General features: G+C 42.0%; 3 protein-coding genes and 1 pseudogene across 10 annotated transcripts in view; all 4 read right to left on the bottom strand.

Moving 5' to 3' along the window:
* The window catches only part of LOC118360750 (terminal nucleotidyltransferase 4B-like), a 28624-nt gene extending 27362 nt beyond the window's left edge, over nucleotides 1–1262 (bottom strand). The window contains exon 1 of one of the 3 annotated variants that reach the window (XM_035740148.2): nucleotides 398–1262. In XM_035740148.2, the coding sequence (XP_035596041.1) occupies nucleotides 398–915 (518 nt within the window). In that variant the 5' untranslated portion in view covers nucleotides 916–1262. The remainder of the gene's footprint in view (nucleotides 1–397) is intronic. The other 2 variants (XM_035740128.2, XM_035740138.2) reach the window with 2 other exon arrangements.
* A 1649-nt stretch (nucleotides 1263–2911) lies between these two features.
* Nucleotides 2912–9484, bottom strand: LOC118360746 (HEAT repeat-containing protein 3-like). The gene is made up of 15 exons (XM_035740115.2): nucleotides 9194–9484; nucleotides 7932–8104; nucleotides 7508–7595; nucleotides 6807–6910; nucleotides 6509–6618; nucleotides 6258–6398; nucleotides 5766–6067; nucleotides 5329–5419; nucleotides 4953–5107; nucleotides 4668–4750; nucleotides 4269–4405; nucleotides 4033–4121; nucleotides 3732–3875; nucleotides 3398–3574; nucleotides 2912–3294 (listed from the first exon to the last, which is right to left on the bottom strand). The coding sequence occupies exons 1-15, from the start codon at nucleotides 9335–9337 to the stop codon at nucleotides 3181–3183; spliced, it is 2052 nt and encodes a 683-aa protein (XP_035596008.1). The 5' UTR covers nucleotides 9338–9484; the 3' UTR covers nucleotides 2912–3180.
* Nucleotides 9485–9786: 302 nt separating this feature from the next.
* On the bottom strand, nucleotides 9787–12686 carry LOC118360764 (nuclear envelope phosphatase-regulatory subunit 1). Of its 6 annotated transcripts, none has more exons than XM_035740202.2 (6): nucleotides 12536–12686; nucleotides 11666–11737; nucleotides 11369–11403; nucleotides 11119–11228; nucleotides 10396–10450; nucleotides 9787–10231 (listed from the first exon to the last, which is right to left on the bottom strand). In XM_035740202.2, the coding sequence occupies exons 1-6, from the start codon at nucleotides 12558–12560 to the stop codon at nucleotides 10190–10192; spliced, it is 339 nt and encodes a 112-aa protein (XP_035596095.1). In that variant the 5' UTR covers nucleotides 12561–12686; the 3' UTR covers nucleotides 9787–10189. The 6 variants fall into 6 exon arrangements, with proteins under 6 accessions (XP_035596095.1, XP_035596072.1, XP_035596087.1 ...); XM_035740179.2 differs by having other exon boundaries at nucleotides 11369–11430; nucleotides 12524–12685; XM_035740194.2 differs by having other exon boundaries at nucleotides 12524–12685.
* A 187-nt stretch (nucleotides 12687–12873) lies between these two features.
* On the bottom strand, nucleotides 12874–14063 carry LOC118362646 (arylamine N-acetyltransferase, pineal gland isozyme NAT-10-like; annotated as a pseudogene).
* Nucleotides 14064–17307: the final 3244 nt, after the last annotated feature.

The following is a 17307-nucleotide window of genomic DNA, read 5'->3' as shown; positions in this document are numbered from 1 at the left end:
CGTCAGCGTAGCGAACACATGCGAGATGTTGGCAACCACGAGGTAGCTAGCTAGCAAGGTCATAAAACAAACTACTGGAGGTAGCTAACTAACTACCTAGTTGACTGTCCCATTGCCTTCAACTGACCTTAGCTGGTTAGGAACGTTCCCTAAATGACCGATAAAGACGCGTTACGGTCAAATCGGCACGCCTAAATATGGCTATGATGTCTAACCATAGGAATATATGCGCTCACTTCACCAGCCAAGTTAGCTGGCTGGCTAGTTGTCTAACCAACTAACGTTAGTGTGGCAGAGATAGATAGATAACGCGTGGTTTATAATTAACTTATAACGTTATATGAGCGAACTAACGTTACTTGTAGCTGGTTTTTATTTGTGTAATATTGTTTCTTACCCCAAGATTCCTTCAGAGTAGTTCTTGACTTTCCATGGTGTTCCCGTGTAACCACAGCCTCCGGTCTCGAGGCTACTGTTGAATCCATAAGTGCTAGCCTTGTTGTCTCTTTTCCTTTTGTTGGGGTGTCCCGAGACCCCAGAGACCCGAGAATACACTTGCCCCCCCCCTGCGCTGCCTCTCCCCAACGATGAACGGTTGTTGTGGTTGTTATTAGCTTCCAACGGAATAAAGTCTCGTTGTTCGACTACATCTCGGTCTTTCGTTGAGTTAGACATTCCCTGGTTCCGGGGTTCGCTGTTAGTGACAGCTCCGTTCTTGCACGAGATCACGTTACCCAATGTCCCGTTGATGTTCTTTTTCGGACTGAGGCTTGACGTGCTTGACAAACCACCCGTGTTACAGTTGTTATTGAAGTACAGGTTCCCCAGTCCTTGAGTTGTTTCCCAAATCTGCATCCACAGGCTGTTGGCTGGTCCACGTTGTTCTGGCTGAAACCAAGCGATTCTTGGATCCATCAAACGACACTGCCCCAGAGCCTGGCTCAGTTCGCGTAGCTAAAGCTAGCACAGTGGCTAGCTAGCTAACCTCACTCGTAAGCTTCACAGCGGACTAACGTTTGCTAGGTAGGTTACTTCAAATTGCTATAAAATATCTAAATCTGCCATCCATGAGTTAAAACGAATATCAGTTATTATTATGATACAGTAGGCGACGTGTGGATGTTTGCAAAGTTTGGATTCAGGAATAAAGGAAACGTGCGCGGTTGCCTATCGAAGCGATTCTGACCCTTTTCTTCTGATCGTGGGTCGTCAATGGCGGACACTGCGCAGCCGCAGATTCACACAGTGAAATTGTGATTCGAAAAGGGCGGAGAAAGTGTCGTTCTTACGCAAGAGCAGAACATGTTACTTGTTGCGTAACAATGGGCGATTGATGAATTATTTTCACACAACATGGGGTACACACACTGAAATAAGTATGTGGGAGGTTTGTAATAATAAAAAGCAAAAATAGACCGAACTTAAATGGTTATTTCATGTCAGGACATTCTATCCATCAGGCTGATACATTTAAATTCCATTATTTCAAAGTATGAAAGCAGCATATCAATTGCGGAAGCAATAAACCAACAGCAGTGACTTCTCCCTTGTCAATGAAACCACCATTGCTGAACTATTTTCTAAATCCAAAACCACAATTTGCTCCCTTGACCACTGCCTTAGTTAAGGCATGCCTCTCTGTTCTCTGCCTCCTGGTGGTCAATATTGTAAATGCATCTCTCATATCTGGCATTGTTCTTACTCCTTTGAAAATAACGGCAAAAACTCCCATACGGAAGAAACAGGGCCTGGACCCCGAGTTTCTCACAAACTACAGGCCCGTCTCAAACCTCCCCTTCCTCGCCAAAGTGCTTGAGTGGGTGGTAGCATCACAAATCCAACAGAACATGACCTCTCATGGACTTTTAGAACCCAACCAGGTCGGGCTTCTGGTCTGTGCATAGCACTGAAACTGCTGTGGTAAATACTAAAGACTGACCTCTTCACACAGGCTTTACCCATACGTAGAATGTATGCACACATGACTCTAAGTCGCTTTGGATAAAAGCGTCAGCTAAATGGCATATATTATTATTATTATTATTACCCATTGTCTCTGTTGTCTTTGCTTTTATCTTCTGTCTAATTCACTTCCTTGATTGGTCTGTCATGTTTAGTGTTCTCCATGGCTAGTAGGTTATCATGTTTAGTGTTCTCCATGGTTAATCTGTTATGTTTAGTGTTCTCCATGGTTAATCTGTCATCATGTTTAGTGTTCTCAATGGCTAGTTGGTCATCATGTTTATTGTTCTCAATGGCTAGTCCGTCATCATGTTTAGTGTTCTCAATGGTTAATGGTTAATCTGTTATGTTTAGTGTTCTCCGTGGTTAATTTGTCATCATGTTTAGTGTTCTCAATGGCTAGTCCGTCATCATGTTTAGTGTTCTCCATGGTTAATCTGTTATGTTTAGTGTTCTCTGTGGTTAATTTGTCCTTATGTTTAGTGTAACGGTACTTTTACATACTTATTTTTGCTTTTTATCCTGCTGATTTTCTTGTATATAAAGTGACTCTGGGTGTCGTGAAACGCACAATATACATTTTATATTCTCCCCAATATCAGAACAAGGTAATCAATTTACTTTCAGCAACCCAAATCATGTTAACTAAATCACCTTGTAAATGGATGGCGAGTTCTACTTTATTCACATCTCACATGATCAGTTGACACTGGGCCTGTCGATCTCATTTTGGACATGACATGGGATCAGTTAGCGGATTCTTGTGTGACTACAACTGGTCATTCCTAACATGGAGGGCTACAGTATGATAGTGTGTGACGTGAAAGTTGGTTGATAAATATGTGTAAAATAAACCATATGTTCTGTCAATTTCTTTAAAATACAGCACATTGAAATGTACTTTTATGCATAAAATAATAATGTAAATGTAAAATAATTTGTCACTATGTACTGCAACATTCATTCATTTAAAATAGTGAACCTCTTTTTTGTACACATAATTATGTAAACACTCACTTAGCAAGGACAATAGTTACGCATTTCAGTTAAAACAAAAAAGATAACCAACATGAAAATCAGTTATATAGATGTTAAAGGGATAGTTCACTCCAAAACAATGATTTTTGGACTGAACAGTCCCTTTAATGAGGGTCTATTGTACTGTATATTCTGAGTCATTTCATCTCAGCCAGATGGTGTAGTAGTGTCAGGCTGCTATCATTTTTTCACCACAGTCTCCAAGTAGCCAATAAACCTTCTTAGGTTGACTTTGACGTTGTCCAGCACACACAGCTGCTCAGGCTTGTACTTTCCCTTCCCCTCTTTACGAATCTGCACATAGAGGACAGGAAACAGCAATTAAACAGATGACAACAGTGATTTGCATAAAGAATGCATACAAACTGTTCCTAGTGATGGGCTGCAGCTTTATTACCTTAGCCTTGAAGACAGGTTGAAGTGCCTTCAGAGCAGACAGTAAGTTGATGTTTTCAGCTGCTCTCTCTGCCTCGTCTCCATCCGCAAAAACATCAAACAGACCATCCAGGGCTTCCCCACAAACCACAAGGTTGGCATCCTTTGTTGCAACTTGGAGTAAGGCATTGCCAATCATCTATAAAAATATATTGCAGTGTTATTACATCATGGTCACATAGCCAAGATGGGTTAATAAAGCATAACATTTTTTAAAATTTCATTCTGAAGTAATCATTAGCTATCTAAAACACATTTCATACAAAAAAAAACTAAGGATGAAAATAATAAAGTACCTGTAGAGTTTCAGCTGTCCCATTCTCTTTAGCCAGTGTGCTTCCTGTGATGCCTAGGATGGCCAGAGCGTTCACTCTCACACTGACCACGTCACAGCAGGTCGCTGCCTCGCTCAGGCTCATCAGCTGCTGGGGGGTCATACACTGGCAACACACAAACACAGACATAAACAATGAGTAATCCAAGAGACATGTTGGGATAGTGCTGTGGTACGATATAAACTAACAGACAGATGACAGTAAGGCTTGGTAAAATGTACTTCAGAGGGAAACTCTCCTCTGCTTGAGTCAGCTGTCTTACCTGTGGGATTTTCATATAGGCTATGATCTGTAAGAGGGATCGCATGGCACTGGTAACTGCCTCAAGGAATTCCTCCTCCTTAGGGATCTCTGAGTAAGCAAATTAACCAAAAATAAATTATGAATGAGACAATAACTCTCCTTTGTTAAGGTCATTGCTGTGAAAGTGAATGAACCTACCTAGTAAAATAAAGATTTAATACAAATAATGAAGAGATGGTACGACATAGATCTAACCTGGAGCACTGAAGACCAGCGTGGACAGGTGTTGTGCGACAGCCTGAAGAGCGGCTGCTCCCCCTAGGGACTCAGCGTCCATAGTAGATAGCATGTTGTGAAGGCACGTCAGGGCCCTGTACTGCACCCGATGCATCCTGGGGGAAAATGGATTTTAGTCAACTCCTAAAGGCAGGTAGCGATGTGGTAAACAAAGTGTATACCTGTAATGCCATTATTAGCCAGAAAAATAGAATACCTCAATCAACTGGGGCCATACATTGACGCATATTGGTTCTGTGTTACTAGGATCATGACAAACCACTCAAATTATAATAATAATATAGTAGATCACAGAATATCTAGTGTCTCGTTCTTTTTAGGGCAAAGAAAATGACAACATGCTAGACAGATAATTACTTTTTTATCAAGATTTTCCAGGTGGGATTGTGACGACATACGTCCATCACCTCGCTGCTGGGGAACTGGGTCTTCTTGAGAACCTTGAACATATAGAGACATGGATGGTTATCACCTTCATACAGTGTAGTGGCTATAACAGAGACAGTAGGAACACACATTAGTCTAGTACCATGACATTACTTATTTTATATTTTGCATGTGAAAACAGAGGGAACATCAAAAAAGAAACATGAGAAGTGAAGTGAAACAATTATGCTAGGTGAGGAAAGAAATCCCCCACACCTTCTCTGGAATGTTGTGGTTGATCAGAGCCGCGTGGACCTCAGCAGACAGACACAGTGGGGACAGGAGGCTGGTGTTCCCTTCAGAGAGGCCGTCAGGACACATCTCACTCTCGTCGCTGCTCGACGCCTCCTCCCACTCATCGTCTGACGGGTCTACAAAAAAACACACCATGAGCCACAACAGCCGACGTACACCTCAAAAGCAAATAAATCTCATTTTAAATCCTAAATATGCATTTGAGCATCAAACAGTAAAAATGCTGTAGTCTTATCTATGAACATGCACCAGACAGCTGTGTCAAACAGTAATGAAAACAAAGCTCCCCAGGTCAGTACTGCTCTGCTGCCCAAACACTCCTGCCCACAGCACTCACCATCAGAGCAGCACATGTTGACGATGATCTCCAAGGACGTCTGCTGGGCTGTCAGCAAGGCCGTCGCCTCCCTCAGCTCCTCCTTGCCCCTCTGGAGAAAGAAAAGCAGACTATTGACACTGCAGCAGGGACACAGCCACCTCTTACGTCCCTGAGTAAACCCTGCTGTGTGTCCCTCTCTTCCTGTCTGCTGAACAAAGCGGTATCTCCCCGAAGAGAGAGCCACTACAACTCTGAATACCAACTGCAATACTCTGTGCTGCTTCATCAATATTCAGCTGTTTCACAGCATTCAACAGTGAGGAGTCAGGTACGTACTCAGAATATTAAAAACTGAAAGTGGAATACTCTTTACTCAAACCTGTCACTTTGGATCTCTATAACCATAACTGAAAAGGGTTTGTTTCTGAGAAGATAAAAAAAAGGACAGGACTTACAGGCAGGAGGTCAGAGAAGTCTTTATCTATCTTGGTTGCCTTTCCATTCCTCCTCAGTCCAACCCCCTCCTCCTCATCATCCTCCATCTCCTCTACAGGCATATTCCCTGCAGCTGCCTGGTGGTCCTCCATGTTCCCTGCCTCTGAGGCAGTGGCACTGCGGGCCACCTCAGCCTGGCGGAGCTGGGGTATCAGCGTGCCAGCATCCAGCTCCAAGCACTGGGACAGGGTGGCCATCAGGGCGGTGAGGGTCTGAGCCTGGTGGGCCGTGGGCAGGCTGCTCTTCAGGTTCCACACTGACCCTATCAATGGACGGAGCACAAAGCACACAATGAGCCCTGGAATCAGACTAGTTATTTAGTTAGGCTATTGACAAACAGCTTCCAACCCCTGACTCTAGTCAGAGAATGAATGCAGAGTGAATGACCGGTTGACATTGTGAGGTAAAAGAAATCTGTAAATAATGTGACAACAAATATGTTGTAGCCATACCTGCAGCCAGTGTCCTGAGCAGTGTGTGAGCCATGTCCGCCTGTGAGGATAGCAGCACACTCTCTAGAGTCCCTAATACAGCATTGTTCATACTACACAGCAACTCTGCGTTGTCCTCAGTCACTGTGTGCAAACAGTGGCCTAAAGACAGAGGGAGCAGGGACTTACTACAAAATACATAATCAAGGCAAATATTTAAATGGTGAAAATGCTCATTAAAGTAGTGTGAAAATTGGTTTGATGAGACTAACCTGCAGACAAAGCCAGCTTGATGTTGTGAGTGTGTCGCTCCAGACACTGTAGGATAACATCCAGAATGCCTGCTTTGTTGAACACAGAGAGTGCCTGGCTACTGCTCTCACTGACAGACAGGGTGATAATTCAACAGGAGAGTATGGTGTGAAAGAACCATAGAAACATTGGCAAGCTAACAGAAATTAATACAATTTTGGATCTCTATGGGTAGGCTACTGGACGCATGTCCAGATCACTAGGTGGACCGACCAGCTGACATTTGTGTTACTACTACATTTAGTACTTTTTTCTTACCAGAGATTCCACAGCAAGTTAACTGCTTCATTGGCTACATCTTCCACTGTGTTTTTCTGCCCTTTTAACGAGAGGGCAGCATTGGTTTCAAACCCAGCACAGCACTATGGAGAAACAGTACTGGGGTTCAGACACTTTGAAAACACCAGACCTGGATTCAAATACATGTGTAGTTGAGTATCTAGTACTTAATATACTTTTTTTGTGTGATTATTTTCAAATACACAGCCCAGAACAAATACCTATATTTGAGTATTTGAATGGTCATTTGTAAAAACAAAAAAAACAAATAGGCTACCAAACTGTATTTGAGAGAATTTTCAAATTCTTATTTCAAATGCTGTTTCCAAGTGTATTTCCTAATACATTAAAATATTCAACTGCTTGTCTTTTCAAATCAAATATAGGCCTATCTATCTTAATACTTACTTTGAGTGTAAGTAATACATATTGGAAGTAGTATTTGAACCCAGGCCTGGAAAACATACAGCCCTATAAAATATCTATGCATTGATGTGACTAACCATCAAGGAATGGAGGTGACTAACCATCAATGAATGGAGATATGTAGGTGCTTCACTTTTCAGACATGCACACCATGAAACATGTTGTTCAAAATGTGAAAAAACAACCTTTGCACAGCAGGGCCACACCCATAAATACATCAACTTTAAGGAATGATTTACGAGGGAAGGCCTCACCTCTCGAAGCAGAGCAGTCAGAGGAGTCATGACGTCCTGTTTCACCATGTCGTCACACACCTCATGACCCCCACAGGCACTCAGGTTCCTGACGTGAGAACAATTCACAGTCTTTGACCGATAACTATCACATCAGTGCTAACAGTTAATTGAGGGTGTGGTATTTCAAGAGGACTCTTTCAGTTTCTGTTTAGCAAGCCATAGCATCCTTCACTAACCAACTTCTGTCTTACAGCACATAATGGCTTCAACAACCATCTACATTCAAGTCTAATATTTAGCACACTCTCTGAACAATCTAGCCATATCTGATAGGCTTGATCCTCAGTCCAGACTCCACACCATCCCGCTCACATTTCTCAGGGGGTCTGTTAAGTGGCTAGTACTGGGTATTGAACATTCCTTTGCGAGGCTGAGGGCTTACCTGAGTGCCCCTGTGGCAGTCTCCCTGACGGCCAGGCTGCGATCCAGCATTAGGGGCCCGAGACGTCTCACCGCATCCCGCTGGAGGAAGCCTGGGATGGTCTGGCTCTGTTGCACGAGGCGTGATATGCTGGCACAGGCAAACTCACGCATGTCTGCACTGGGACTCTGCAACTAAACACATACAGTATAAACCGGGGTTATTTGGATATTCACTTTTCCATACCATCTGTGTTCTTTTATCTTCCAGTTGTATATGTGGGAAACACTGTTTAGTGGCACTGAACTAGATTTTATAATGTACTGAACAAAAATATAAACCGCAACATGCAACAATTTTACTGAGTTACAGTTCATATAAGGAAATCAGTCAACTGAAATAAATTCATTAGGCCCGGCCAAATCTATGGAATTCACATGACTGGGCAGGGGAGCAGCCATGGGTTGGCATGGGAGAATTAGTTTTTCCGGAACAAAAGGGCTTTACTAGAGACAGAAACACTCCACAATTTAATCTGCTGTCCAAGTGGCTGGTCTCAGACGATCCCGCAGGTGAAGAAGCCGGATGTGGAGGTCCTGGCCTGGTGTGGTTTCACATCGTCTGCGGTTATGAGGCCGGTTTGATGTTCTGCCAAATTCTCTAAAACGACGTTGCAGGTGGCTTACGTTAGAGAAATTAACATTAAATTCTCTGGCCACAGCTCTGGTGGACATTTTTGCAGTCAGCATGCCAATTGCACACTCCCTCAAAACTTGATATATCTGTGGCATTGTGCTGTGACAAAACTGCACATTTTAGTGGCCTTTTGTCCTCAGCACAAGGTGCACTTGATATGACACACCGGTGGAAGGATTATTTTTGCAAAGGAGAAATGCTCACGAACAGAGGTTTAAGCTATTGGTCAACAAAATATGCTTTTTGTGCATATGCAAAACTTCTGGGATCTTTTATATCAGCTCATGAAATATGGGACCAACAGTTTACATGTGTTTTTATTTTTGTTCAGTATACTTCTGTGAAATATAAATATTTTTATTTTAGGGGGGCACATTTGAGCGTGAACATAACGTAATAACACGTGTTTGTTTTTTTTGCATATGCGGGAAGATCCTTAGGAAGACATTTGTCTTATGGACACACTGGTAAATATTGACATGCCTATGAAATGCAGAACTGACCTGCAAGCATTTATAAAATAGAGTGCAACATAAGATCAATTAGACCGAAATAACAGTACTGTTATCAGATCTTGGGGCTCTTACTTTCTCCAGTAACTCCCCAGTTGGAGAGTCGACTCCATGGAAGACTTCACCGTGGTCCGATTCCATTTCCTTTACAGCAGTTACCGACAATCCCTCTGCGTTGAACTGTGGACGTCTAAATTTGTTAGTCTTACTTTTGCCCATAGCTTATTTCGATTAAGTGCGAAGCGATATTGATATATCATGTAGTAAGTAGGCTGTCACACTCTCAAGTTCCTCATCATTTTAAGACATGTGGAACATCCGTGGAGATTCGTCCGGTGCCGTAAAATGGTGCTTACTCTCACAAAGCAGAAGGAGTGGCGTATTTATGTCGCAAAGACGAGACCAGGGCCCCGTTTTTAAACTTTATAGATTAATCCTCCTACTCCCTTTGAAATAATTGTCGGTCTAACATGGCTGGAAAACAAACTAATTTGCAGTGAATATAGTTAAACAATGCTTATACGTATGAATACAATAAAAATAACTGTAAAGACAATTACACACTGAGGAGATACTTTCAAACAAGTTGTACAGGCATTCACAATCTGAAGCAAAAGCATAGCAAAGTCTACAGGTTGCAACCATATACTACAGTAAATCACAGGAAACACATTTCATACAAGTATTTATTAGGTATATAACAATTAGTTTAAAAATAGAAAGATTTATCTAAAACAAATGCCTGTCATCGTTAGAAATAAACACATCTGAACTCATGGCAAATGAGTTATGTCAAAGGGTGTGTGAGCCCGGAAGCAGCTTTAAGGGAAACCATAACACTGACTGAGATGCTGTTAAAAAGGTGTTTGATGTCCTCTCCCCTCACAATCCTTCATTAATACGTAATGGAGCACAACATAATCACCCCTCTGTATTTCCCCAATCTCCTTCCTTCTTACATTGTTTCAGATCCTCCAAACAGGATTCTGGTCCTTGTGTCAGTCTGTCTTTCAGTGGGAATCAACATAGTCATTAAGAACATTTTATTTCCCCACCTCTCCAAGTTTGTGGTTATTGGATGTGTGGCCGTGGTTTGAGAATTAGTTTCCCCGTCTGTAAGAGACATAACCATCAAAGTCAATACAATGCATAGATGTACAGGGAATAATTCAAAATCATATTTTTAAATTATGTAATGGATGACCAAAAACATGACAGCTGGATTGAATTGATTGGGAATTAAGGTAATCTCAACGAAGATGATTTATGCAACTTACATCATCGCAGGACATGTTGTATTCCGCTAAAACTGTCCGACAGCGAGCTGCAATACTTAAAGAGAGTGAGTTAAAGGAGAATTGTCCTATTTCTGAAGTAAATCTCAATTTTTAAGTAAATGGCATGTTATAGAAGGGTCCAGACACTTCTCTTGTGATTTGGCTTGTTTTTGAGAAACTAACCACAACAGCGATTCAATTTCTCATTGCTTGTTGTGCAGTATCAGGCCACACAAGACATGAACAAAAGCAACAACACATTTTTTGGGGGAAACAAACACGCTCTCAGTATAGTGATGTATAGGATTATTAAGGCCACCAGGTCCATAGCGATCATTAACCATCCAACAGTATCACTATTTACTTAAAGGATTATGTTCAGTACAGTGATGTAGGTCTTTAGATGTTGTACACATGAAATTGTGTCATTTCGAACTTTATCCGCAGCATTTCAATCCATTTTGGTCAAGTAGCACCGTTTCCCCCACGCAGCTGTGCAGGCCGAGCGAGTCCCTATTGTACACGGACATAGCCCACGCAACACAGCTGGTAGAAGAAAAGTCTTGAGTTGCACAAAATGGAATATAACGTTGCGGATAAAGTTTGGAATGTCACAATTTCATGTGTACAACATCTAAAGACCTGGGATACTATATTGGCAATTCTCCTTCACAATCCTACTGAAAAGATTAAGTGTGGAACTTTAAACAAGAGGAAGGATACATTGATGGTGCAACGACTCGCTTGTGTATTCCAGCAAAGAACAGAGCGATCAAAGTGATGCAGCTGATGGTGAAGAACGGATGGTTCCACAACGATGAGAAGAAAGACACCTGAGAAAGACAGCCGGAGGTACAGAGAGATTAGACAGGCAAACACACACAACCAAACTAAAATCAAACACACTGATCTGTGTGAAAGGTATCCTACTTTATCACATACACAATGAAGCGGCCATCACAAACATACTGACCTTCTGTGTGTCAGGGTCTATCAACCAGTTCCAGGCTCCAGTTGCAGTACAAACAGAGACCACTATTAGAATCACTGAAACAATGTGAGATATTGAATTATATCACTATAAAAAAAAGTGCCAGAATAATGTGGGCCTGAATCCTGGTACAAGAAAATACAAAATACTCAGGCTGGGAGGCCATTTACTCTTGAAATGATTATGGTTTGACAGTTGCAGTGTAGTCATTGATTATAGTTAGTCAGTTTCAAGCGTCATTCATTATGGTAAGACAGAATTGGAACTACAAATACTTACTTCGCCACCTCCCAGTTGCAGGTTGCAAACAGGAGACGTATTCTGTTAATCTTCTCTCAAAAGCTTTTAGATCTGCAAAAACAAGCTGTGCGTCAGGGCATTCATCTACATTTCTATCAATGTTCTTGATCAACACCACATGAAGGAACATACAATATCCTTTATATGCGCTGTGCTTGATTGGTTTGGAACCGATGGAGTAATTCAAAAAGTAAATTAAGCACAACTGCATAGGAAGGCTCCGATTCCACTGATTTGCTATTGGAAGAGTAAATTGTAGCTTCAGAGTTAACCGTTACATCTTCACGAGGACGCGTGTCCAAATGGACTGAATTATGTTTAGTTTGGACTGGCAAAACAAGCCTATAGTTAACGACCTTTATGATAACCTGGACATAAATAGAATCAATCAAATGAGGTAAAGTACGCGGATACGTTTGCATTGTTTAACCGTTCTGGCGCTACCTGTCCTGGTGAGCGTGCAGCGGTGGTCTTCTGGGGCTATCAACTACCGGTATGCTAACTATTTACAGCATAGCTAGCTAGCCGGCTAATTATTGTAGCTAACAAGCCTTTGTGTGCATTTATTTTGTACAAGTTAATGTCGAACCCCCGCGGAGGGAAATCAGCAAAAATATAATTAGCTTGAGTTTGGTATTTTGACGAATTTACAAATGAATGTCCTTTAAGAGAAAAGGTTAGCCTAGCTAGCTACGTCACCGCGGCTGGCTAATCAAGCTAACAAACGACTCAAGTGAATTGTGAAGGCACGTTTGTCACCGTGCGTTTTACTTTATAGCGAAACTTCACTTATAATAACATGCATCATGATTTGTGAAAATAAATTAATTTGCTTGCCATGTTGACTACCTTCGGCCTGTTCCAAGGAATTCATTGCTCTTTTCTCCGGCTGGTGGACGTGCTAGCTAGTTCTCCAGGGCAATTGGGAACAGGCGAAAACCTTAACATGGATTGGCCGATGGGCAATTGGGAACAGGCGAAAACCTTAACGTGGATTGGCCGATTTCGGAAAATGTACAGTGATTGGTTTAAACAAGTAACTGCTTCGGCGCAACCCCGAGCACATACGCATCCACTGTTCAGATATGATCTGAAAGTAGGTTGCGGAGACTAAATAAAAATTGAATATGTATTTGTTTAAAATCATCTTTATTGACTGTTCAAAGACCGCACAGACAACTCTGGTGAAATAATTGTGTTATATTGACAGAATACTAAATGTGTTTTGTAAATCTCACTGATCTCGTTGTGAGGAATCTTTGGTCAACGTAGCAGCAACTAGATTTGCCTCGGCTACGTTACAATTACATCACATTAAATATGAAATGTTACAGGCAATCAAGTTCTTAAATAGTGTAGACAGCTTTGTTGTTTATGGGAACCAGCTTGTTTGCTAACTACACATTAAACATTTCGTTCAGCACTTTATCCACATCATCAACAGATATGTCTTTCATATCCAAAACATCAAAACCATCCTGGTTGTTGTAGGTGACCTCATTGAAGGTCCAGCCAATTAGAGCTCTGAATCCTGTAGCCTTCTGCAGTGAGCAGATGGACTTATTGGTGAATAGAGACTTTGGATCTGTCTGAAGACAGATGCAAAAGTCTCTAGGAAATTATCAACCCCACGGGGAACGAGGGTGAAGCCTTAGATCTTCTAGGTTGGGCTCTTGTGTACCAGAGGCGAGTTGGTAAAGGCCTCATTGAGAACCAGAGGATTTCGACCAGTCTTCTCCAACTTCCACAGGTCTCCATCTTGTATGAGACGGAAGACGTCAGGGGATTGTGGCTGGTCCTTCCCGGAGACAGCTCAAGAGGGTGCCATATTTGGGAGGATACCCCAAAGCTCACGTCTGCAATGTAAGCAGTCCCATCAATGACCACCTTGTTGATGAGGTGAGAGTCTGTTGGCCCGAACTGGTTTATGGTGTTGTTGTAGACTCTTGAACCCAGTGTTACTGGATTATAACACATCTCCTTTAGCACCCAAGCAAAGAGGAGGTTATTCTCACAACACCAACCCCCCCGATTGCTCCTCACAATCTTATTGAAAATCAACTCATGGTCCATAGTGATCTTCTCACCACAGTGAATGCTGAGGTTTTCAAATGGTATTGACATCACATGGTGTTTGTGGACCTGGTTCAGTCTTTCAAGGTCTGGTTTAGAAAATGGGCCGTGGAACCCGATCCTCTTGAAGTACTCTTCCAGATTAATTTTGTCCCAAGAGATAACAAAACAAAGACACTGCATGAGTTTATGCTTTTGCAGGATTTATGACTACATATACAGAAACTGACATCTGCTAATTTCTCATTCACAATTTGTTTTTCACATGGAGTAAGATCCTATTTTCAATTGAAACACCACCACATAGGCCTTATCCTTGAATTGAAGGATAAAGGATTAAAGAATTGACAAAAACTTGTGATACTACATGGAGGCACAGGCAGCTATTTTTCATTTCCATTTGATGATTACTTTACTTTCAATGTTCAGAGTTCTGCGGGGAAAGAAGGGCAAAGCAGTTGTGCATTAAAAGAGATAAGAATGCCTCTTACATGATTAAAACGGAGCACCCTAGACTTTGCTCATGTACTGGAAAACAAAACTAAAGTTCACGAGTGAGCCTTGCATAAGGGACCTCACTTGTAAAACACTGGAGCCTTGTGGTTAGTGATGGGTCGTTCGCGAACAAGTCGGCTCTTGTCGGTGAACATTGGGAGTCCGCTAGCATATCAGAAGAGCTGAATCTATTTATTAAAAAAAATAAGATATAAAAAATAATTAACTAATTCAAAAAACGAAAAAATAAATAAAATAATATAGGCCTAAATGCTCAAGCGCACACACATTGACTGTCTGCTCACCTGTTGTTCCTGTCAATCAGACACGCAGTGTCAACCAATGAACCAAAGATGCACGAGAGAGGGCGGAGCCAACTCACTCACAGTCACATACTTAGCAGCGGAGGAGGGAGAGGAAGGACCGCTGTGAAAATAACATCTGGAAAATGAGTCGGACGCACAGTAGCATTTGGATGCATTTTAATAATGTAGACAATATTGGAGCACAGTGTAGAATTTGCCAAAACAAAATCTAATATAAAGCTAGTTCTACGCACAACCTACACCGGCATATGGGAACTGTGCACCCAACTGTGACGCTAGCCGTAACGGAGCTTCGAGAAACTAGCGGGCCTGCTAGTTATAGTGGTGGAGCCAGTACCTACTGGTACCTTGGAGATGTATCCACTCAGTAAAGTAGGCCTACTCCGCGACCCATGACAACGCAGTCTTCTATGGACCAGTTTATGCCTAACTATGTCTGTTGCAAAACAAGGCCTAATTGATATTGCATTGGCTAAAATGATTGCCACCGATTTACAGCCATTTTCGATCGTGGAGGACAGGTTTCATAAATTATAGCAATAGTCTAAATCCAATGTACACAATTCCAAACAGGAAAATCCTTTCAACATCACTTATTCCACAACTGTATGAGAGCACGCAGACTTCAGTGCGGGAAAGAGTGCTGGACATCAGGGGTAACCACTTCTTACATGTCGGTTACATGTCACTTCATTGAAGATTTTTCGATGTCTAGCTGTCTTCTGGACTACTTTGAGTTCAGCGACAGACACACCTCAGATAACTTGGCAGAGGAACTGTTGAGAGTGGCCAGAGAATGGCAAGTAGATGGAAAAGTGGTCTGTTTTGTTAGCGACAATGCAGCAAACATAACCATAGTCATGAACATTTTAAAATGGACCCATCATCAATGTCTTGCCCACACAATCAACCTGATTGTAAGAGATGCTCTGAAGGTGATAAAGCCCACTGTGGACAGTGGTAAAAGCAGCTGTGGAATACTTCCACAGGAGCACAGTAGGTGCTGAAAACTAAAGTCTACAGCTGAGGCCTGAACAAGACTGCACTACAAGGTGGAATTCAACATTTTATGTTGAAATGTTTTCCTGAGTCAAAGGATGCCATCATCTCTACCCTGGCCATTGTCAATGCACCTGTTGATGCTCTGACCCAAGAGGAATGGGAAGTGGTGGAGGTGTGCAGAGTCCTGGAACCCATTGAGCAGGTCATTGTGGAGATTAGTGGAGAAAGGTACAGGAAGCAGTTATTACTACATCATTATTTAATCCAATATTATATATGTATAAGCAGTAGATGAAAATGTAGTATCCGTAGACAAAACATAAACCTAAACTAATAAGTTACTGTTCTCTCTTTTTAGCTATGTGACACCTCAAAAAATATACTCCTGTTAAGGGTCTGCAGCGAATCACAGCCAGTCGCCAGAGAGAAGCAAATGTAACCACAGGACGTAACAGAGTTGATGGACACCCTATGTTCATCAATGGACAGAAAGTTCCACGGAATGGAATATAATCACGTGCTATTAGAAACCTCTGCACTTGACCCCAGGTTTAAGAAGTTAGCCTTCAGTAACGCCAGAGCGATTGATGAGGCTCTTCAAAGAATAACCTCAGCAGCAGGGAGGGACAGCCCCAGCAGTCAGCTGGCTCAGGCACCAGGGCAACAGGAAGAAGAGGGATCAGATGGAGCAGAAGCACCAGCAGTAGTGCCACAAACATCTGCTGTTTGGATGCTTTTTGACGAGAGAGCAACTGGGTATGCAACATGAAGGAATCCCTCAGCAGATGCCATAATGGAGGTCCCATCCTATTTGGAGGTGCCCTTCCAGAGATCTGCAGACCCTCTGAACTGGTGGAAGAACAAGGCTTTTGTCTTCCCACGGCTTACTAAAGTCATGACAAGGAGACTGAGGGAAGAAACCGCATCAGCCCCTCGAAAGTGAGGCAGCTTGGATTTCTGAATGCAAATCTTTCATAAAAGCAAAATATAGTCAGCATTGCTGTGTGCTGCTGGTTATAACATGGCAATAAAGAAGAGAGAGAAAAGAGGGACCAGTTTAATGTTTTAAGTGGGATGCTGCAGTTTTGCACATTGTTATGTATTTTTCTTTGAAATGGTGCAATATTCTATTATTATGCTGTTCAGATTGTATTTGTATTGAATGGTTAGATTTATATGCACTTTGTTTATTTATATACATTAAGTTATACTTTAAATGTAAATTTTTAATAGCATTATTTTTCATAACAAACCAATGCATTTCTAAATAAATTGTGGTTAAGGTAGAGTAAGATTTCCTTTAATTAGAATTGTTTTAACACCAATCATGGTCAAACTATCGCAAACTGTTTGACTTGAAAAAAGACAAAACATATTTGTTTAAAGAGTCGTTTGGGAGCTAAAAGAGCCGTCTCTTTTTGGTGAGCTGAGCCGAACGAGCCGGATCACTGAAAAGAGCTGGAATGCCCATCACTACTTGTGGTGTATGTATGGGAACTGTTGTACATTTCAGATACAACATCCTGACAACATCCTGAATGAGGTCCCTGGCAGAGACAACATATACAATCCCTGATATATGGGCTTCTGAGTAGCTCAGTGGTCTAAGAAACTCAATCTCAATACTAGGGGTGTCACTACAGACACTGGTTCGATTCCAGGCTGTATCACAACTGGCCATGATTGGGAGTCCCACAAAGCGGTGCACAATTGACTCAGAGTCGC

This window comes from Oncorhynchus keta, chromosome 2 (assembly GCF_023373465.1).
Source record: "Oncorhynchus keta strain PuntledgeMale-10-30-2019 chromosome 2, Oket_V2, whole genome shotgun sequence".
Taxonomy (NCBI): domain Eukaryota; kingdom Metazoa; phylum Chordata; class Actinopteri; order Salmoniformes; family Salmonidae; genus Oncorhynchus; species Oncorhynchus keta.
The sequence above is the reverse complement of the archived record's forward strand: the minus strand, read 5'-3'. Positions and strand labels throughout refer to the sequence as shown.